The sequence below is a fragment of the Coturnix japonica genome, chromosome 2, assembly GCF_054131305.1.
Source record: "Coturnix japonica strain WE chromosome 2, WE-NBRP24, whole genome shotgun sequence".
NCBI classification, from domain to species: domain Eukaryota; kingdom Metazoa; phylum Chordata; class Aves; order Galliformes; family Phasianidae; genus Coturnix; species Coturnix japonica.
Genome location: NC_140664.1, coordinates 120,201,647 through 120,225,541, shown reverse-complemented (window position 1 = coordinate 120,225,541; position 23,895 = coordinate 120,201,647). Strand labels below are relative to the sequence as shown.

The following is a 23,895-nucleotide window of genomic DNA, read 5'->3' as shown; positions in this document are numbered from 1 at the left end:
TAAAATAACTTCTACTTTTCACAGCAGAGTCAATTGAGCACATCATCCTTCTCAGCAGGATAAAATGGGTACTGTGCAGTTTATTCTGGGGCAAATCATTTCCTTTTCATACAGTCTTAGTAAATGAACTATGTGAGACCATGTGGGTTTAAGAAGTACTATCCTTAGACTACAGAGAAGCTCTTGCAGAGTTTCTGCTTTTGTTGCAGCTTCTCTGCAGGTGATGCACACTTGCCAGCCACACTGTGGTGTGGATGCTCTGTTGAAGAGGTAGGACAAAAACAGCTCTATGGAATAGAGGACTTCCCATATCTCTTCATGACAGAAGAAGAATTGAGGCCTCTTTGCATGTTGCTTGGGTGGGATGTAACCTCTCTGTTCTGTGGCACATAAAAGCAAAGTTTTGGAATGTTTGCTGTGCTGTCATAGAGTAAAGATGCTGGTGTTCACTTCCAGAAGTGCATGTTCACTTAGGAGCCAGAAAATCAAGCTGCAGGCCCAAAGCAATTTGAAGTTAATACTATAATCATTGACGGGATCATGGAGGAGGAATTTCAGAAAGAAACTTGTAGTTAACAAAATCTGTAAATTATATGCCAACAAAGCTAAATTTCAAGCCATTCCCTTGTGGGACTTGTGGGAGGAACTAATCATAACAGCTCATCTCTGCCCCCAGATTAACAGCTGCAATCTTTGTTCAGTGTGGTGGTGTAATTTCTAAGAAGTCACTCTTCATCATGACTTGCTTGAGAAAAGCCCTGCACATATCTGCTATGGGCACAGCTCTGTTTCTGGGCCACAGAGCCTGACTGCACTGAGCCATGTGACTACTCTGTCTTCTACCATGGCCTTCAGCAATGAGTCCACAGCACAGCTACACACTACCTCCTGTTTATTTTACACCCATTTCCTCAATTTAACCCCTTCACACAGTTGTGACTTTTCCTTTCTTTTCTCTACTTCTCTTTTATTTTATTATTATTTTGAAATCTGTTATATATGGTAAATAAAGTATGTTCTCAATATGCTGCTCCCACCTTGGGTTATTCTAACTTCAGATTTGCTTTGTAACATCATATAGTTATTCATTAAGTATACAGTAATAGATTTGACTATTGGCATACATGTACATACACACACAGAGAGTGAAATTTTATACAGTATGGGAAGCACTTGATACTAAGGTTGTATGACACTGTTTTACATATACAGCCAAAAGCTGACATTTGATTTCTCATGACCTTTTTATCTATACAGTTCAGAGGTTTGTGTGAGATTTTCTTTTTAATTTAAATTTATGTTATGTTTACAGGAAAATTGCTCTTTTGAGGCTAAAATTAGTTGCATTCACTAAGTAGCTGAAAACATGGGCTTTCCCGGGTTGAAATGAAGGATCTGAAATGCTTGTTATCTGCAGCTTCGAGTAATCTACTTGGAAGAAATGAAAGATCTGCAGGTGACTCTGAACGCCGGATGATTTATCGACTTACTTTTATCGACTTAGTAAGTAACAGAGCAGAGACAATACCTGTGACCTGCTGAAAAGGAGCTGAGCTTGCACTGCCAGCCCTGAGCGCACAGCACTGCGCCTCTTGCAGAAGGACGAAGAACAACCTGTTTCAGCGCTGATCGCTGGAGGCACGTCCTACTCGCTGTTCCCCGCACATCACTTAGGTCACAAACCGCATCGTATACCCCAGTGCTCTGGGGTGGGCACAGCCAGAAGTTGGGGTGTAACACAGCGACCAGCCGCGGGCTGCGGGCCCATCTGGCCGGCTCCACGTTGCGGGACGGTGGGGCTTACGTAGGGGCCGGGAGAAAGGCGGCAGCGGAGATGGGGAGGGCAGCAAAGGACAGGACGTGGTTCTCCCGGCAGAGGGAAAGTTGGATGAAGAGAGTGAGGAGAGGGAGAAGGAGGAGGAGGAGGAGGGTCCCTCTACCCGTCGGATCGCGGGGCTGGGGCGCAGCTCCCCGGCCGGTCCGACCCCTCCTCCGCCCCCGCCCCGCGCCGCCCCCGCCCGCCGCCGGCGGAGGTGAATGAGGCGCGGCGCCGGCTGCGGCACGGCACGGCACGGCGCGGGGCTGCAGGCAGCGGGCGGGCGGAGGGAAGAGCCATGGGGAGCTGCCGCCGAGAAACTCCCCTCCGGATCGCGCCTGCCAGCGGCCTGCTCTGAGGAGGAGGAGGAGGAAAAGGAGGAGGAGGAAGAGGGAGGGAAGGGGCCGTAGCAGCGGCGGACTGTGCAAGTTGCGCGCTGCCCTTCTCCGCGGGGCCGCCTGCCGCCAGCGGAGCAGCATGCGGACTGGCCTCCGCGCTCCCTCGGATGTGCTGTGGCTGCTGCCGCCCTCCGCGCATCGCCCCGCTGCTGGCAGCGCTCGGCCGGCCGCTGGATGAGCCGGCGGCGGGGACATCGCCGCCGCGGTTCCGCCCGCTCCTTCATGCGGGCTCCCGCTCCGCCGGGGGTAGCGCTGCCGCCGCCGCCGCCGCCGAGGAGCGGGCGGCCCGCCCGGGGCCCCGCATGGCGTGCTACCTGGTCATCAGCTCCCGGCACCTCAGCAACGGGCACTACCGCGGCATCAAAGGCGTCTTCAGGGGACCGCTCTGCAAGAACGGCGCTCGCTCGCCGGTAACTGCCGCCTCCGCGCTCTCTCCCTCGCTTGCCCCCCGCACGGTAGGAGCGGGGCGGGGGCCCACGGCGGCGCGGGGTGGGTGGGTGGCGTGGAAAAGTTTATCGAGCGGGGAAGTGGCCGCGGGTCCCCGCGGAGGGGCGGGCGTGGGGCTGCGGCGATGCACGGAGGGATGGAGGCAGGGAGGGAAGGAGGGAGGAAAGGTCGCTGCCGGAGCTCTGCAGGGAAGTTGGGGGCGGCCGCCGGGGGAGGTTTCGAGTGTGGCGGTTCGGTGCCCGGTCTCAGGTTTTGATGCTGCGTTCATACCCGAGCTGGCTGTGTGCCGGGATACCCGAAGCCTGGGCGCAGGGTGCGGGAAGTTTGGGGACGTCCGATAGCGGTGAGCCGCCGTGCTGCGCTGTGATGTCCGGGCGGGTCGCGAGAGGCGTTCGGGGCCGGGGCAGAGCGGTGCGTCGCAGCCTCTCCTCCGGGCGCTGAGCATCCCAAACGCTCCCCGGCCGGGGCCGAACGTTCTCCGTCTCGGTGGAGCGCTCCTGGGTCCGGACAGCCTCTTCCCGCAATCCAAAAGTGCCGGGGATGCCCCCGTTCCGCTGCTCAGCCCTTTGGCTTTGGCAGTGCCCCACAACGCGTCCGCACCCCAAATTCCTTCAGGAAACCGCCCGCGATGATGAAGTCTGTGCTTTCTGTTTCTTGACTTTCGGTGATGGAATGAAGCAAAGCGACCGATATTTCCCTCTTCGTCTGAAATCCCCCCCCCGGTGCCCTACAGCCGCTCGCTAACAGCGCCCGCGGGTTCGCCCTTCAATGCTGCTCCTCGCTGTGCGGTACGGCACCGCACCGCTGTACCGCCGGACGGCGCCGGCTGAGCTGTGTCCGCGCTCCCTCATCCCACCCCGTGCGTGGAACCCCCCGAAATACGGAGGGGTCGCGGTCAGAGCGGGAGAGAGATTTCACCCCGCAGTTCGAGAGGTGACAAACCTCAAAGGTCTAAAGTGGGAGGAAGCGTGATTGTAAATACTTTGCTCTGAGTATTGTGTGCTGTACGCAGTAGAACTGAAGCTCTGTTCAAGTGTCAGGAGATATTATCCCTCAAATACTGTTATGTCTCGCATCCTTCACTTCCCGACTTCTTTGCCTTTCTTCCTACCTACATAGTGAGTGTGTGTGCAGCTCCCCTCAGCTTAAATGCTTCATGAGATGAATATAATTATCCGATTTTGTTAACAAATGACCATTTTTGAGACAGTTCTTTTAACTGGTGGGAGAATATATATATATTTTAAATGCAAATACAAGACCAGGAAATAGTTTTGATTTTGTTTCTCATCAAGGAACAATATTTACTTTGTTAAAAAAAAAATAAATAAAATAGATGTTGCTCAACATTGAAGTAGTCTCAAGTCAACTCAAGAGTTTAGTGGAAAAGGGGGGAAAAAAGGTTGAAAATAAGCTCAGGTTTCTTTCCTTACATAGGAACATTCTTTCCTGTGAGCTTTCCTGAGCCTGAAGCTAGGAGCAAGACCGCTTGGTTTTGAAATTAACATGACCAGAATTTGGGATGTTTTACGTGACTTTTGACCATTTATATAGGAAAGAAACCCTGGGTTTTAGCACTCCTTAGCTTTCATTCTGAACTAATGAGGGGAAACTTTCACTTTTTCACACTCGTGTTTTTTTTTGGGGGGGGGGGGAGGTCTTTTGTTTTATTGAGCACCCTTTGCAGCCAGTGAGGCTTTTGGGGTGCTGGGCTGAGCTCCAAGTAGTGGTGGGACTGCAGGTGTGTGGTGTATCAGTGTTTTATTGGTGCTGGGTAACTGTAGATCTAGAGTTCTTACTTTTAAGTGTTTGGCATTTAGCTTTTACTACTGCTTTTATAGATGCTGTTTTCATATTTTCATAGGGGAGTCCAACTTTCAGGTGAAAAATAAGGAATGCTTTGTTGGCAAGCTAGATTATCATATACTCTTACTTACTGAAAGGAGTGATTTTCCACAGTTATCTCTATGTGCTTACAAACTTTCAACTTTCCAGACCATATACTTCTTGCTCATCAATGTGTTCAGGACTGGGAACAGTGAATACAACACCTGGGTATGTTCTTATATTATGGAGGTGGGAGTTATCCGTACTGGAATTTAGTAATAACTGAGGTAATAAAACTGTTTTCAGCATGGGAGAAAAAATAAATAAGAAATAAAAACAACCAACAAATAGCACCATACAAACACACCTTCAAAACTGTTGTATTTTCTTTAACAGTAAGCTCTGAGTTAAACTTCAGACCACTTCTGTGTCTAAGTAGGTCCTAAACAAGTGGCATTTAATTGTGTACTCTGTGCTTTTTTGTTTAATTATTTCATTTAATAGCTCCTGATTGTGACTTTGGAAGATATAAGTTATATCTCACAGCCATTTTTAAAATGCTAACCTTGGAAGTAACCTCAAAGATTATGAGTTATATTTCCTACCATTGAACAATCCTCTATTTGTATACTATGAACTATCTTATTCATGAGCCTACCAAATTTTTAATGTATAATGTGTACCTTTCTGTATTTAAAGTGCTATATTAACAGACCATGAAATGTCAGTAGACTTAAGGCTATGCTTTCCAAAATGAGAACAGTGGTGAATATTTTAAATACCTTTATCAAATTTCATGGCTATGTGAACAAGGATTTTTCAGTAGTATTTATTTAGCATTCTTTGCTGTTATTGCATCGGAAACAAATTTGATCCATCTTTCTGGTATAGAGAGACTGTGTGCTGTAGCAGTACCGAGAACAAAGATATGTACAATCATAAAGGTTGGGAAAGGTGAAATGACCAAGTCCAAAAATCAACCCATCATTGGACTAGCACTAAACCACTTCCCTCAGTGCCATATGAAGACTACAAAGGTAATGCACTTCATCTGCACATATTGACCTGGGGAGACATCGTTGTAAGGTCACTTAAAAAATCCACATTTCCTCTGATCATTTCCCTGTGTAGAAAAAACTAGTTAGGAGTATGTGGTGATGAGTTTAGGAAGAATGGAATGAGAAGCAATTCCCAATGAGTTGTGTGTCAGGAAAGAAAGCGCTGGGTCTGGTAGTGCCAGCACTGCTGAGGGGAAAGGGCAGTAAGTGGGAGGGGAGAACTGCTTGTTGTATAGAGGTGATTCCATGCTTAAGCATTTGGCTTTTGCCTGAAAAGTTCTGTTTGTGACCATATTACAAGCAAGCAGTAGGAATTTTTCTCACTGAAAATCTCTACTTACTGAAATGCATTTGGACATGGAGCTCTTGCATGCATTTCAGGCTGGGATACTGTCTGCAGGATTTTTGAGCCTGATGTGGATTGCTGTGCTGACTTGCTGGCTGTGGTTTTGCAGCCACGGCAGATGCGCTGCAGTGCTTACCTGCAGCCAGGCCTGCCTGGAGGCGTGCTGTCACCTCACAGCCTGGCAGTGCTGATGCTGGAGGGGACGCAGCTGTGCAACTTCCAGGTAAAACCTTGCAGGATACAACAGAAAGCAGTGCTGGGAATTCAGCAGATGGCCCCCTTGCCTATGAATCATGTCAGAGCCAGTGATGCTATTAGGGTGCACAGCTCTGCTGTAGCTTTTTAAGGTGATATATAAACAAAGCCTCGTTTACTACCAGTTATTTAAAGATCCCTTTGTACGATGAAGGAAGCAGAAGGCTCAGAAGACCCAGTGCCTTAGCCAATATCTGACTTGGCTAATTATTTTCCTTCCGTTGTTCCCCACAGCTTCAGCTGAATGCAGTATTTTTCACACACTTTTTTACACCATTTGCTAATCAGTCTGTCAGGCAGCTGCTCCACTGCACTTAGGGTTTGCCTAATTTCTGTGGGTTGTTGGGGGTGGGAAGTGCTGCTGTGTTGCACAGAGCTGGCTCTTCAAAGGCACAGCCCTCACCCTGAGCTCAGAGGTTCCAATAGCAATAAATAAGCCCCTCACAGCTACTTGGAATCAATGACTGTTTAGTTGATATCAAGCCACAAACATGCTGTTCCAGCACTAGAGCAAGTGTAACCAGTGCTGAGCAGCACCTCATTACTCTCCGCAGCAGATAACAGCACTGGTTATTTGAAATCTTAGAAAATAAAGGGGTGGGAGAGGAATTAGAGGCTGTAAGCAGAGAGCAGCAGAGCTATAGCACAAGTATCTAAGTTAAAGGGAATACACCAGTATGGGTGAGTCCAGAGCAGAAAATGGGAGTTTGGTGTTTGCCACCAGTGAGAGATGTGTGTCAGGCAGAGATGTGAGAAAGCAATTGAGAGGTTACTTGACATGGCATACGTTGTGAAGTGTCTGGGTGGCCACTTGAAAGGTTGAAAGGAGGGAGCCTCTGTGATCAGCTGGAAAACCATGGAACCTGTGAGTCACTGATGTCAATCCTTTTGTTCCTCAGTACTGTGTGTGTGCCACCAACTGCTCCAAAGGCAGAGGTAGGTTGTGCTGTGGGCACTGCTGGAGGAGTTGTCTGGAGGAGAAAGCAACGTGTTAAGAGATGTTGTATGAAGTGACCAGTAGTGAACCAGAGGGTCCAATAAACAATAAACAATGGGATTTGGGTAGTTATTATGGAAAGAAAGGGAAACAAAACAAAGCAAAACAACTGTAATATAGGAGGGGGAAAAAAAAAAAAAAAAAAAGAGGGAGAAATAGGAAAGGAAACAAAAAATGATGCTTACACTCTTATGTTGAGCTGCCAGGTGCAGAGGTGGGCTCCTGACAGGAGGAAGCCTTGCACTGTGCTGAGAGTGGGGCAGGTGGTGCTCCCTGAGATGCTGCCACGTGCTCTGCATTGTGCACATGGGGAGAAACACAGGTGAGGTCAGTCACCTTACTTCTACCTACTTTCTGATCTCAATGCTTCTGAGCACTTCATATCAGAGCTAAATGTATTTCCTGCCCACCCTAGTGCCTTCAGCATGCTGCAGAACATAAGCGTCGATGGAGCCCACACTAAAGTTTGAGGTAAACTTGTTTCCTGATTTTATGGTTTTAATGGAGTTTCTGTGCTTTCTGTAAATTTCTGCAATGCAAGAGGGCAAAAATAAGCCTTCAGAAAATACTTGTAGCATTGCTGCTTATGCCATGTATTAAACCTTTTTTTTTTTTTTTTTTTTTTGTTATCTATGACTTTTGAGCATATTTTGTTTCTGATTCTGTCAACGGGCCTTACACTTTGTATATGATATTATAATCAAATTTAATTGCCTTCAGCAAATTTCTTCTGGGGCCATTTCCTGCACTCACAATTAGCTATAATGTTAAACAGGTGCTTTATGTTTTTCTGTGCCCTTCTAGCCGTCTAGTATTTTTACTGGTCCCTCAACTGAGTTCTTAAGACTAGACTGATTTCTTTCTGATGTTGGATGTGGCAATACTTGTTTGACCATTACTTCCAACCTGAGACATTGCTGTTACATCCATTTGCACCCTCACTCGAGGCTCAAACACGTTTTACACACACAGAGTGTAGCAATATGTTAATGCAGATACTTTCATTTGATATATGATTCTCTGCATAAAAAAACATCATTGAAAGAATGACCTTCTAGTGAGGGGTTGCTAAATGGTGAAGGAAGAGAGCTTTCAAAGAATGGCCAAGAAGTTGGTCAAGTTGTTGTTTTTTCCTACTTGGCTTCCCCTGATAGAACATCTTGCTACAAAGTGAGCTTCTCTCTTTTTTCTTTTCCTTCCTTTGGCATGTAACACTTTTCAGGAATATTTGTTAAGGCTTTTTATTACATTTCAACTGATTATTTTAAAAGACTGTGGTCCTTGTTACTTGCAAATGCCAGTTTTCTCACTAGTATTAGGCAACCTGTAGGATGCATTAAGAAGAGTGTGGAAAACTGTTCCCCAAGGGAAAACGTTGATTTTTCTGAGGGGAAAAATAGAAATGCAAAATATTTTTAACTACCTGCTGACATACTGCTATTTTAAAATGCTGCTGGTAGTGCACTGTAAGAGATTCAGTTTTGCTGCTTTATTTTTCTATCCACGTGTATAAACGTTGCTCTTCGGATGGACACATTGTTTTTGATGCCCTGCGGGTCTTTACTCTTGAAGCCAGGGCATTGCATTTGTTACAACATACAGCAGAAGCTGTAATCCTTTTAGAGCTCCAGATCTAGGATATCACTGTGAAAGGTTTGTTTACAGGTACTACTGTGAAAAAACCAACAACATGTATCGGGGAAATTTATTTAAAAGGTCAAATGAAGTTCATCACAGGAACAACCGAATGGCAAAGATAAGTTTAGATGTATAAATGGGCCTGCAGGAGCTGGAATTCCCAACCGAACACTCAAGGATACCATTAACATTCCAGTTTGATCATCCAAGAAATTAAATGGTCTTCACTGGGGAAAAATATTTTGCAAACATATGTGCATGCAGAACTCCATGCATCCAAACATTTTTGAATAGCAATAAGTATATCCTTTAAAACAACTATTTCACATTCCTATCAAGAGTTGGAAACACTGTTTTTCAAGGTTCAGCCAGCTCTGCTGTTATTTTTTGTATCATCAAAACAACTCTGTTTACGATGACAATATGCACAGGTGATGCTGTAGGTAAGCACTCTAATATTGGATGTAGATATTCAGAGTTCTGCATTTCTGTATTTTATGTGGGCATGTATGACTGCTGGTCTTGTGCAGTCAGCTACTGTGGATGGGTAACAAGATTTGTCCTGGGGAAAGCTTGCGTGCCTAAAAATGCTGTGGACTGCACAGAGCACAGTTATGTACCCAGTTGTAAGATGCCTTAATGACAGCTTTTTGTTTGCGTTTCGTTGTTGGTTTTTTTTTTTAATTGTTAATACTAGACTAAATTTATGTGCATACTGGATAAGTTGTAAACATCATCATCATAATTTTGTCCCAGTTTCATAGTTACACATAATGATAATTGGCAAGCTGGTTCAAGTAAAGAAGCAGCATCTATTGCTGGGAGATTGCATGCAGCTCTGAAACAATTCATACATTAATCAACTCTATTTGATACCAATTTTTCAATTTATGTTTTCCCTGGAACACATTGTAAAACAGATTTAATGCATTTGTGTCAACAGAAATATTCCATCTATATTCTGCTCAGACTGAACTGGAGAGATGTATTTGATGTTGTTGAGAAAATTCTGAGTTGTAATCGGCTGTATATCTGCAGCCTGCACTTCCAGCTTAGATTGCAATGGGTTAGGAAGGAAGGCTTGTGAAACTAGATTGGAAAGCAAAGGCTTCGACTTCCTGAAAACACCCTTTGATAGTAAAATAATCTGTAGGCAGCATTTTGGGGTTAAAAATCCTATCTGCAGGATAGGTGTAAATAGAAATTACAAATAAGGACTATGTGACTGCTATGGTCTGTGGTCTGCTGGAAATGCAAACTCTTACAGTCATGTGTACCTATTCTATACATTTTTAATGTTATTTTCAAAGGATAGTTTTTGTATTCAGTTTCTCATACTTCTATTTTTTTGTAGGTTTTTTTTATAGGTTTCAGCAACAAACAGTACAAATGATTTGTCTATGCTAGTTTTCTTGTTTTCTGTGCTCATCATCAAATTTTCAGAGGAAGAACGACTTTTGAGTTGTGTGAAAAGCTCAGACCATTGATGTTTTCTGGGGGAGTTGTTCTGAGAAGGCAAAAAAGATGTGCAATCATGACATGCTATATTTAACCAGGAAAACTAGGTTCAGATATCAATACCCTTGTCTATGGTCACAAGAAGTTTCTAGTGATGCACTATAGATGGACAGGGAAAGAATTTGCAGTGATCACACATTGGTTGCTTGGTGAATACTGTGGTCCAAATGGCAGGTGAACAGCGTACTGGATAATTAAAAGGATTTCTCCATGTGGGAAAAGCATTGCTTATTTCCAGGTAATGCTCTGTCTGCTCTGCAGTGCTGGAAGCTGTCATGGCACAGGAGCAGACTCTGCTGGGAGGCCACAACTCATACGGCCAACAGGTCTAAGCCAAAGATCACCTAGAGATGCAGTTATCACTGCAGGGAGGGCACTGCACACCTGGTTCCATGTTGCATGAGCACAGAATTATCACACAGTTACTGAGGATTGTTTAGAAAATAAAACTAAAAAGCACAATCATACAGGTCCCCATATGGCAAAAGATGAGAGCACACAATGTGATGTGTTTGCAAGTAGTTTGTTCTTATAAAATAATAATTAGACACCCTGTAAATGCCACTGAGTGCAGGCTTTCCTAGCTCTCTGTATGTTTAACTGCATTCCTTACAAAGCTGTACTTTTGTTCTTCCTTGATAGAGATCAAAGGATACTATATTGCGTTCATCTACTGGACAATGGCATGTGACTTCTTCAGTATTAGATATGCACTTACTTTGCTGTAAAGAAAAGACAGCAAAATCTATGCGGAAAGAAGGTGACTGATGAAAAGGGACCTTGGTGTACTGATGGACAGTTGGCTGAATATGAGCCAGCAGTGTGCCCTGGTGGCCAAGAAGGCCAATGGCATCACAGAATGACCCGGGTTGGAAGGGACCTCAAGGATCAAGTAGTTCCAACCCCCCTGCCTGGCAGGGTCACCAAACATAATCCACCATCATCCTGCCTTGTATCAGGAATGGTGTGGTGAGCAGGTCTAGGGAAGTCATCCTGCCCCTGTACTTGGCACTGGTGAGGCCTCATCTCAAGTACTGTGGTCAGCTTTGGGCACCTCAGTACAGAAAAGATATTGAGGTACTGGAGCAGGTCTGAAGAAGGGCAGCAAGATTTTAGTACAAAGATTTTGGATTTTCACTGGAAAAATATATGTGCACTTGGTTATTCAGTATGGCAGAGAGGCAATATAAGGAAGGCTGAGCAGTGATTGAGACAGCACAAAATAAATAACATACAGAAAGTTCTGTTTCTGGGAGTGAGTGATAAATGTTGTTACTAATAATCAATAGAAAAATCACAGATGTGTGTTCTCTGATGCAGAAATTGTATTCATATCTTATGAAACAAAAATGACATTGGAATGAGCTTTGAATATACAAGTGTTTTATTTTTGTCTTTTGTTATATCTTCTGCTGAAGATCTGTTTAACACCGTCATGTATTGTACATCATGTGGTAAAGGATTTCTGTTGGAAGTGTATATTGCGCTGTATACGTAGGTTGCTCCTAAAGTAATGCCTCCTTTTTATTTCTGCAGAATACAATACAAATAATATAGTAATAGTATTTGATAGTGAAAATCCTCGGACACAAATCATTATTTTTAAACATAGTCACTACCATTAGCTGTGCATTTTCACCAGTAACAAAAAAGAGCCTACATGCCGTGCTTGTCAGAATCTGCATCAATGGAGGTGACCCACTGTTGTTGTCACCACTGCTGAAACACACCACTCACTATCTCACTGTGCTCACATCCATTATTTGGCATTTTAGTATTATAATAATGATTATTATGTATGATAATAAGCGTGTCTTAGAAGTTAAACTACGAAAAAAAACCCATATGCATCATTGTGGTTATTTATCTCAGAAGTTAACAGTCCTCAGAACACGATCAAACAAACAAAAAAACCCCAACAAAACCACAAAAAATCCTGCCTCTAAATGTAATCCCTAGAGGATATGCCTTATTTGAAAATCATGACACTTGGAGCAGAAGGATACACTTCCCATTTTGGCTAGGTTAATATATCTGTGCAATACTGGTGTAGAGCTCTCTTGTAACTACTGAGGAACAAGTTTTCATTTTGTGAAGATTTTGGAAAAAAGGATTATTGACAGAATTGGGTTTTTCATTCTATAAAGTAAATGTTTCTTAAGGTGATAGCTGAAATAGTGTTCTGTCCACGCGTTGTCTTATGACTTCTGATGGAGAAAGGTCTACCAGCCTGGGTATCTATTTGTTCACAGTATTGTTTCATCACCTTAAATAGTCACTGATTGTGTAGGTGACAGAATTTGATATTTGCAGGCTGCGGGATCAGCCTTTAACAGCAAATCACTGGAAGTTAAATAAATTGTTTCCTTGAAAAGAGTTTATCCAGGTTTACAGAATGATTTAACAGTGCTCACATAATCTTCAGAGTCAACAAAACCAAGCTGTAAGAAACATTTTCAAAAACCATAGAAAAAATATTTTGTTTCCACTGTCTATTCTTGAAGACAAATTCTTTAAGCCTAGTAAAGGAAGCTTTTGAGATATTCAGACATAGGGTGAGTGTGTATACACAATATTTTAGCAGAAAATCTGCTTCTAGTTTTTCTTTTTCAAGCTAGAATTCATCTATTAGCTTCAGTAATAAGGACCTTGAAAACCTTTCCCTTCTATCCAAATGCTGTTGCTTACCCTGAATATTTTTTTTTTTTTTGGTCACAATATGTCTAATTGCAGTAATGTTGCCTTTCTGGTACTGCAAAGAGCACTGTCTGATGAATACATTAATTATTTTAAAAAGTACTCAAAATGCATGTTTTAGAAGCTTCTGCAGTTAATCATTGCACCAAGTAAACTGTAAACTTGAATAATCATTTTAAAAAAACCCTAAACCCAACAAAAGCCCCATGTCCACAACCCACAGCAGAATAATCAGAGTAGTGGTGAGACCACCACTACTGTGAGGCACTGCTGACAGCCTTTCTTCCCAGGTCCGTACAAAGTTCAGCTCCTACCCTTCTATTTGCCTGACAGCAGTTAGAAAGATTCTAATTAGCTTCCTGATTGCAGGCAAAGAATAATAACTGATTAAGTGATTGTAGTACCTTACCCTGAAGAGTTTTAAATATGTAAAGCTCCTTTGAACTGTCTCCTTAAAAAAAGGTATGGCTGCTCATCTCATATATCATAAAATAATTTTTTTTTCTCTCATTGTTATGTACTTAGTTTATGTTTATATTCTAACCTCTGGTTAATAAGGATGGTGAATGAGGCATTAGGCATTCGACAGCCTTAAAAAGATTGATGTTTTTGATTATAGCGTACTGTATGATAAATTGTAGGGTGCAAAACTCTTACAGTTATAAAGGATATGTGCCATATGAAGAAACATAGAGATATCAATTTTCTACTCGATGGTACTAATATATTTTGATAAGATCTGCATATTAAGAACTGAATGAGCCCTCAAGTACAGTGATTTAGAGCTGGAGTCCTACGCTGTACTTCACAGCGAGGAGAAGAAACAATAGGAATGTGAATCCTCGCTGCTGCTCTGAAGGACAGTGAACAAAGGCTGTAGGTACTTCTGCTGGCAGACGTGGAGGTGGCTTGGTTTTCAGAAGCGACACTAAACAGGAAAGCAAGCAGGTATAATAAATGGGATTGGAGAGGTTAATTGCAAAGTAAATGAGCTCACCTCAGAAAGCACGGAGGCTCAGAGCCTCAAAGGCTGCATCTGTATTAGTAAACAACACCAGGGCTATGCCAAGTACCGGAGCTTAATCAGATAGGCTATAAAATTGTGAGCACTGTTTCCAGTGTTCTTGTGTCATGGACCTAGAGGCCCTCTCCCAAATCTGGGGAAGGTTGGAGAATTAGCACAGGGCAGGGCCATTGCCAGCACACAGTTTACATGTGAATACTTGCTTCTGGAAGCTAGTAGACTTTCACTGCACTGACACAAGCTGTTGTGCCCCCAGTGCCAGAGAACAGTCCTAAGAACTTTTGTAGAGATAGAGATGTATAGGCATTTATCTTACCTCAAGGTGTGCATCAGATTGATGCTCCTGGTGCTCTGCCCTGGCCAGTCCTGTATGCCTGTGAATTCCTACACCACCTGAAATCAGGACCAAACATACATCATTTCTGTGATGTAAATCTGGAGAAACTTGATGCGACCTGGACAACCTCAGGACATTTCATCCTCAGTGTGTGAGGTTTGACTTTGTATTTCTTCTAGAAACTATATATCTCCTGTTTCTATTTTTCGTAGAGCAGTAGTCACTGACTCTGCATATTTGCTCTAACTTTTTCTTCATCTTGACTTCTTCTTGGTCTTGAATCTTGCTCAGGTTTTGCACCTGCTAGAGTAACTTCACTGTTAGCAGTTTAATCTGTGCAAATGTATTTGGCCAGAAGTTTTAGTTTCACAGAACCACAGAATTGCAGGGGGTGGAAAGGACCTCAAGAGATCATCAAGTCCAACCCCTCACTGAAGCAGGTACCCCTGCAATAGGTCACATAGGTAGGTGTCCAACTGGGTCTTGGAAATCTACATAGAAGGGGAGTCTCCCCAGCCTCTCTGGGCAGCCTGTTTGGTGCTCCATCACTCTTACCATATAGTTCTTCTGCATGTTAGTACAAAACGTCCTGTGTTCATGTTTTATGCCATTAGTCCTTGTCTTGTCACTATACACCACTGAGAAGAGCCTGCCTCATCCACTTGCCTTCCACCTATGTTAAAAATTTAATAGAAACTTCACATCTTCTTTTCTCTCTGATACAATATCAGATAGAGCAGAAGAGAACTTGTGTAGCTTATAACTGCCTGCAGAAGGAAACAAACCTATAGATGTGTCAGAACGGTTCTGCAGGTATTAAATGTATATTGGAATTTGGAATTGCTCAGCATTGGTGTTTACATGCCATCAAACAAAGGGAGGTACTCTCTAAAGGGAAATCAACATAAGATGTTGTTTGCATGCCTAAGTGTTTTCATCAACCCGAGTTTCTGTAATAGTAACAAATGTCTATATTGAGCACTGGGTGGAAGACCTGTTATGGATTCTCCTTGAAGCTATAAGTTTTCTGTGTGTCAGACATTGTGGGACTGCCCTCTGCTTTCCCACTCTTTGCACTCCATCATGGGCTTACAGTTTTTAGAAGAAGCTGAGACCTAATAACACGTATGCATTTACCACTAATTGTAACTTCTCTATAGAATAAAACAGAGTGGATACTGAGATCAGGATCCTGTCAGAGGAACTCTGATGCCATGCCTGCGCAGCAAAGGTGGAAGTGACAGAGCCTTGAAGGCAAATGCAGACACTTACAATGTTTTCCCACATGGACACACTTTTTTTCACCTTGAAACAAGGGAGCCTTTTCCTAACCTCCTGATCCCCAAACTATATCTGGGCTTTGAGAGAACGGTGGGGACCACAACCCAAAACTGTGCTGGGAAGTACTGTAAATACAAAACCGTATTGATGGTTGCATATGTGCTTGAGCCATGTCACAAATTTACTTTGTTACCTGTGAGTGTAGCCTTGGTTCCATCTCCCATAAGGATATGCTGAAGATAGGGCTGTACCTTGGATTGTGTGGTAACATCCAAAGACTGATGAGTAGCATCTGCATCTCCTGACAGCTGGCTGGTGGGTGGACAAGATGGAGTGGCAACATGCATTACAAACAGAATTACAAGTCTGTCTTGAGCCTCCAGTAGACAGAGTACCAGTACATGTGACGTCCATGTGCTACTCAGCTTCACTTCTTGGGCAATAAGTTTCAAAGATAAAGAGCAGGTTAGAGAACATTTATGAATCATAATGAGTTTCTTGGAGTGCTTTACACAGTTCCTTCAAGCACTGTTTAAATGCGTAAGCAATAGAAGCACCCAGAGGCCATCGACTCAGGGGAAGAATTTAGCTTGTGTAAATCAATGTGGTTAATTGATTTCAGTTTGTAAGGCTTATTTATGTCAGTGTGGTTCTGGTCCTCAGATTTTATTTAGACCTTGTTTTGTAAGTAGTCTGGCCAAAGTTAGTGAATACTAGTTAACCAGGACCTCCAGGGTTGAAACATCACTCTAGTCATAGAGTCTAAATTAGAAAGGAAATACTGTAGTCCAGAAACAAGACCTTTCTCTTTTTTCTGGGCTCTGTACACTGTCTTTCTATATTACTGACTGACAAACAATACTGGTGCGATACAGACCATGCTGCTATAGTGTATATATTTGCACAGTCATCATAACACCTTTCTTGCTGCTTAGCAGATCTGATTTGCACCCTTCTCTGGAAGCATGCAGTTTGACTCAGGTCTTGCTTCCATATTTCTTATTCTTGTAGTGGGTTTAGCAGAGCTAGAGTAATTCACTTTGAGATAGTGTTATACTATATATTTTAAATACTCATCATGGTAACACAAGTGCCAAGTGCTTTCAGGATCCAGATTCTTGGTTGGCATAAATCAGATCTAAGTAAAAGACACATTTTCCAGCATAGGAAAAGCTTCACAGAAGTAAGTTACAATGTTTGCTAAATTAGAAATACAGTAATATGAAATAGTGATCATAGAATCATAGAAAGGCTTGGGTTGGAAGGGATCTTTAAGATCATTGAGCTCCAACCTCTTGTTGTGGTCAGTGTTGCAAACCACTGGATCAGGTTGCCCAGGGCAGGACAATATTCTCATACTGTTTAATATTAATAAATATCTTGGGACTAGCTCAGTAACTGAATATTAGACTAGTAACTTGCTCTCTGCTGTTACATTTTTGTATACAAGTTGGTGACTAGGCTAGCTAACAGCAGCTGTTGACACAGTGATTATTTTCCTATGGGGGACATGTGTCACTTTTAGGTTTATTTTGGAATCTAATGCACAATATTTTATTAACAATGTAAAACTGATTTTCTGGGCTTGTATATTTAACTGCCTCATGAGGGATTTCTGTTTGTTTGTTTTCCTCTTGGACCACACTGTTAGTTTCCTCCAACATAATATTTACCAGAAACTTGCCAACAGTCATTATCCATAGGGCTGCTTGAGGAGGAATTATGCCCTAAATGACTTAAATGGAACTTTGTGCTTTGTTAAAGTAGAGGACAATCAGATATGGTCTCTTCACAAGAGTGTGAATTTACCTTGCATTTTCTGTCTTACAGATGAGTGCAGAGCAGGCAGCTGCCACAGCTGGGAGACCTGAAAGCTTCCAGCATTGCAGCTCTGTATTGAGAAGCAGTTGAGCACAATGCTTTACTAGGCAAGAGGGGCTCACCTTCATGTAATCTCATTCCTTCTTGTTGTTGATGGTACCATTAGGCAAGTGGGAGATGGAGGTGTCTCATTTTTTTACCCATAGTTAGTAGGCACTTCCACTGTGATACTAAGGAATAATCTGGTAAGTCTGGAAAATTGCTACTAGAAAACTATGTATGGAAAATTGCATCTAAGGATCTAAGTGGATACCAGAGGTTTTTTGAGACTGCTTCAGTTTTTCTAAATGAGGTGTATGATGTACACACACTCTGCTTGTCCTCCTGTAGGCATGTCCGATGGCAGCACTACACCAGGGTGTGCTGTGATAGCTTAATGGTCACTTCTCTGTCTCCATCAAAACATACAGGAGGCAAGCTGCAGGAGGACATGAAAGACAGAGCTGTGAGGACTGGGTTGCTCATCCTGCCTTTTTGAGATGCACAGGGTGTCACTGCTGGTTGCTCAGGGTGGGGGTGGTGTGGAGAACTGCCTTGGGAAGGTGAAAGTGACAGGGAAAAAGGGGAAACTAAATATGCAAAAATAGACACATTTTTAGCCATTGGTTTTGTTCTTTTACTGATAGCATGCTAGATAAAAAGCATTCAGCTGTGACCAAGGGTCTGCAGCATGACAGTAGATCTAAAATAATTGACACAAAAAAGTAGAAGGTTTGGAAAATGGAATTTTGGCAGTTATGTGTGAGGATATTTTTGCTCACTCTGTAGCTGGTTAATGAATTGGGCTACAACTGCAGCTGGAATCAGACTCTGCTGCCTCATTGTGATATTTATCCTGAAGACACTGGTCTGCTTCTACCCTCAGACACCTGAGAGACACAGATACGTGTTATATAGGATTTTGAATACTTTGTGTACTGTTAGTTTGTGTAGGTATGAATTTCAGGCAACGTAATGAAAGAAAGGCTGCTTTCAGTATGGATATGTGATTTGTTTTGCTAGAAACATCTCCTTCCTTGATTGTAATTCCAGCTTTTTTTCCTAAAGGTGTGTAAACTATAAACTGTTGCTCTGTTAGTGTGCTGCTTACTGTATCACAAACTCAAATTCTAACAAAGTGCAGCTTTTGTCAGGAGCAAGGGAAGGGTTCCCCTTTTCAGATATGGTGCTGGGAATGATTCTGTGCAAAGGAGGGGATGAATCAATAGCTTTTTCAGTTGCAGGAGCACAACTTTTGATGGTAGATATGTCCCTAGGAAGCGTAGTTTTTAGCCAGACATGCAATAATTTATGTCTGAACCATTTGTTAGTATTGGCAAAGTGTCACAGGTTCTCTGAGTGCTTGTGGCAGGCTGGGGACAAGCATTCAGCAGCAGGTTGCTGCTTCATCCCTGCACAGAGAGTTGGCATTTGTTTGCAACAAGAGATTGTAAAGGTACATTATTTTCCCCTGTAACTAGTACAGGAATTAATCTGTGCTTCTTGTAGCAGTTTCAAGGAATTTTACTGAGCTCGGTTCTTATGGTTTTCAGCAAAATCTCTTGTAAAACTGTTTATGGGGAATTTCCCATGCAATTAATCTGCCACGCAGAGTGACATGTCACCTCCTTGAACATTTTTGTGCTCCCAGAGGGATATTTTAAAAAGTACTAATATAAAGTACAAAATTAATGCATCAAATTAATTTTATGCTGTGCACACATGGTGATGCATAATGTGAATTAAGGGCTTGATCTTGCATGTGCTGAAACGGAGAAGATTTCTTGGTGTTATTTTGGTTTATGAATGGTACATAGGAGGTCTTGAATTTTGTTGATGGCATACAAAATCATACTATTGAGTAATCATAGACACAGTGAATTAACAACGGTGTCAAAGAGGATTCATTAGATGATACCTACAATAATACCAGTTATCTACCAACGTTTTTGTTTTACATGAAGAAGAAATACATTTCCAGTCCTGTAACTATTTTCTGAAGCAAAAAGACATATTACATTATATGTGGTAAGTGGGGATTTGCTTGCTACCATAATTGGTTTAGGTTAATGCTAAGTGGTTGTATATCTTTAAGGCTGAAATGTTTAACGGTCTTTAAAGTAAATTAAGGCTACAGGTGTGGTGGTCTGTTGTATGATCAGATCTCTCCTAAAAAAAACATTATAAATTGTAATCCACTATTTGGAATCATCATCAGAATCATATGTGTTTCTAAACTTTAAACAAGATGAACAGTCAGTACTATTATATACAGAAAATAAATGTGTATTTAAATGCATTAATGTAAAAGACTGTGCCTAAGATGTAGGATACCCAACAGTATTCCTTTAAAAACTATCACACCTTCATTAAGATTTTGCCTTTTCCCAAAATTAGACACATGTAACTCATTGTAGATGTTTGCTTATTAATTTTTTTAGTATTTTTGTGACTGAGGATTTTCCCATTAGTAACAAGATTGTCTTTTTTATTTTTATCTTTTATTATTATTTTTTTCCTGTATTCTCAAAAGAAGAAAGTATCAAAATGATCGTAATGTCAGATGGTTCAAAATTTAGGCCAGCATCTTATGTCGGTTTTGGAAATACAGAGTTGCTATGCTCTTTCTTGAAGGGAAAACAATGTGTTTTACACATGCACAATGACTTCCCATGCTAAATCAGCTTGGATTAAAGGCACTGAATGTTCTCTGGCAGAAAGCTCTGAACCTAAATTCGATTGGAGCCCTCCTCGCTGCAGCCTGAGGATAGCAGGAGGAACACAGCCGCGTTTTCACAGAATACTGGAAATTTTGTAGACATCTGACTGCCTCTCTTTGCCTCTGTTTTATGCATTAATTTGGTAAAAATACATCCAACAAACCCGGAGAAGGGAAAGGGAAGAGAAAGGCAAGGCAGTAATTCTGTATGAAGGAACACTTGCTTGCTTTCATTATATCCCCCTATCTGTTCCTGGAAAGATGCGTGCTTTGCTCTTAATGCTGCGTGATGGCTTAGTGCAGAGTGCACACACAATGAGCTGCTAATTCCTCAGGGAGCGGGAGGGGACAAGGAGGCTGAGGCACTACAGCCTGCTCCTGTGGGGAGTAGCCTGTGTGGTAGGGCCTTGAGCTGGCACTGGTGGGGATGTTCCAATGGATTGAGGTTAAGTAGAGAACCCAATCAGAGAGTCATAGAATGGTTCAGGTTAGAAGGGACCTTTAAGATCATCAAGTTCCAGCCCCCTGCTATAGGCAGGGACACCTCTCTCTAGACCAGCCTGCTCACAACTCCATCCAGCCTGGCCTTGAATGCCTCCAGGGATGAGGCACCCACAGCTTCACTGGGCAGCCTGTTCCAGTGTCTCACCACCCTCACGGTAAAGAATTTATTCCTGATAGCCTAAATCTACCCTCTTTCATTTCAAAGCCATTTCCCCTTGTCCAGTAGCTACATGCCCTATAAAAAGTCCCTCTCCAGCTTTCCTGTAGGTTCCCTTCAGGTATTGGAAGGCTTTAGTAAGGTTTCCTTGGAGCCTTCTCTTCACCAGGCTGAAGAGCCCCGGCTTTCTCAGCCTGCCCTCATAGGGAAGGTACTCCAGTCCTCTGATCATCTTCATGGCCCTCCTCTGGATGCACTCCAAGAAGTGCTATGTAAGGTACACTATGTAAATGTTGCTACAAATTTTATAAGATATATGGGAAAAGGAAATGATGTTTTCACTGAAGCTGAGGAAGAAGGAATCTGACATTTTGGTAAAACGTGGTATTCTAATTGGAAAGGGAAGAAGTATTAAGTTGATACCCAATATATATATTATGTTTCTCTACATTCATTTTATACTAATATTCATATATGTAGATATATGGCTAAGAGTTCCTCACTTTACTTTGTGAGAACAGTGTTAGCAGTATTCACCTGGGTCCAGTAGCAACACACCTATCTGCTTCACTTGCCATCTCTTGGCTCTAATAATTTTAATGAGATTTCAGCATTTTTCAATATGTGAAACTCTGTGTGCACTTAAATGTTATCCAGCTAGTGGCTGACTTTATAAAAAAAATTACAGCAACCTTGCTAATGAACGAGAAAATTCTAGCAGAAGTGAGGTGGTATAATCTGTATCAGCTCAGGGTAGTTTAGTAGGCCACTGATATCTTGTGTGCTATTTAAAAACAAATACGCCCGGAAAATCAATATGGGCAGTTAGTCCCACATCAGATGCTTTGAGTTTACAAAGTGAGATGTGGTTCCAGGCTTGTGCCATGTCACCTTTAGCTGGGATTTGCTCGTGCACGTGACGTGAACTTACTTAGTGCTAGAGTTCTTGAGCAGCTGAGTGTACAGAGGGGTAGCATGTGGTTGTTCCTGGCCATATGGGCATAATTCCATAATTCCACCTACACAATACTTTCTAAAAGCAGGATTTTTGCATAAGAATGAATACATTTATAAAGGAAATTTCTTTTAAATAGAAGTGCCTCTTTCAAGAAAGAGCTTTAGTAAGCATGAGTAAGAATAATAAAATGTGAGTGTTGGTTTCTAGGACCACAAAGAATTCAGAGGATTTTATTTATAGTTTTGTAAAACCCATATATATATATGGGTTATATTCTTATATATATATTCTTATGTGATACAGTCCATTTGTTCACCAAACTTTAAAAAATAATGAGGAGAATAAATGTTAATGGGTATTACTACATGTAAATGAATTATTCAGTAGATGACACCTATCCTAAAAATGAAGGGATAGTGTGTGGTGTCCTTAATTCTGTCATTTATAATGATAGGAAATGTAAAGGCAAATGAAAAGAAAATGAAAACTTCTTGTTGAAGACAGCTCATAAAAGTGATGTGAGAGCACATTGGAAAGAATTTCTAGTGGCTAGGGATGACAGAGGATCTCTTATGTGCACAGTCTATTGTGACTCTATGCTTGCCTCCCTTGGCTAACTTTAGGCAATTCAATTAACTGATTTGAGCCTTTGTTTCACCATCTCTGAAAGGCAGATAATATTTACCCACCTCTATAGCATCTGAATATTTTATTTTTGTAAAACGCATTGTGATTCTCAGATGGAAGGCACTATACAAGTGTCAAGTATGATTACTGTTGCTACTAGCAGTAGTAACAGAACTTGGCATTTATACTGCACTTGCCTGTTCGCAATGCTCTAATGTTAACTGGTGCATTCCTGCAGAGCCTCTGTGAAGAAGGTATCTACGTATTTTTAGAGATGAAGAAATTGAGCAACTGTTTGGCTTGCCCTTTCTCACTGTGATTAAAAAAAAAAAAGGAAAAAATCCTAAAGTACAGTGTTCTCTATGAAGATTAAAGCATTCACAGGAAGTTTTAGACTGGGTTTTGAGTTTGATCATGCTTAGAGGGATGCAGAACATAGCTCTCAAATTCTGGACAAGGACAAGGTTATTAAGTGCTGAATTGCATAAGAGCCTTCCTCCTCTTGGGTTTCTGATGCAAAATCTAACAATATAACTGTGTTCATCTGGCCCAGTGCTCTCACCAAGCCTGCTCTTAGCACTGCAGTGCCTGGTGTTAACAAATGGAGGAGCTTACATGGCAGGGAGGAGGTGCTGGCTTACAGGCACATCTAGGCAGGGTTAGTACTCTTGGTATTGCTCTGGGACAATCTTTCCTTTCAAACAGTTTTGGTACCTCCAGATGGATCAGTGGAGGAGGTGTGGATTCTTGTTTTGGTCAGAGGGCTTAAAATCTAAGTGTTTTAGGTAACTGTGTGCTTGTGGGTTTAGTTTTGTGCCTTTGTTTTTAACTTCACTAAATCTGTCTTTCAGGGATAATACAAAGTTTTTGATTTGTCTTTTTTTCTTAACTCCACACATCCCTTAAATATGTGATGTCTTGGAAAAGAGAAACTCTTAAGTAACCCACTGTAGCAGAAATGCTAAATCAGGGTTTGAACCAGTGATTGAGCACCTGGTGGGAAGACAGCGCCAGCCCAGGGGATTCCAGGTGCAAGGAGTGAGCCTTCCCAGACCTCATGTAAGTGTTGGCAGTGGAGGTAGGGTTATCTTGCTGGAGATTCCTGTTTACCTGAGGCCTCTGGAAGGTAAGTGGCTTCTTTCTTTTGTTTCTTTGCCCATGGCTGTTGCATTTGAGTGAATCCTCACTTGCTGTGGCATAGAAATTTGATGCTTTGCTGTTGTTGCTCTTCTTACCGTTGTGATACACCCACTCATGTTTTTCTGAGCAAAATGCATAATAATGAATGGTTATTTACCTGTTCTTACGTTGCCTTCTTTGGAGTGGGCTCAAGAGCTACAGATCAGTTGAAATGGGGCATCATTTCTTTCACACATAGGCAGAGATGATGTGAATGCATTATATGGGCTCAGAGAGTCACAATTTTAGTGC

General features: G+C 42.3%; 1 protein-coding gene across 1 annotated transcript in view; it reads left to right on the top strand.

The window, feature by feature from the left end:
• The first annotated feature begins 1,270 nt into the window (after window positions 1-1,270).
• The window catches only part of ZNF804B (zinc finger protein 804B), a 197,814-nt gene continuing 175,189 nt past the window's right edge, over window positions 1,271-23,895 (top strand). The window contains exon 1 of the mRNA XM_015853517.3: window positions 1,271-2,669. Within this exon, the coding sequence (XP_015709003.2) occupies window positions 2,322-2,669 (348 nt within the window). The 5' untranslated portion in view covers window positions 1,271-2,321. The remainder of the gene's footprint in view (window positions 2,670-23,895) is intronic.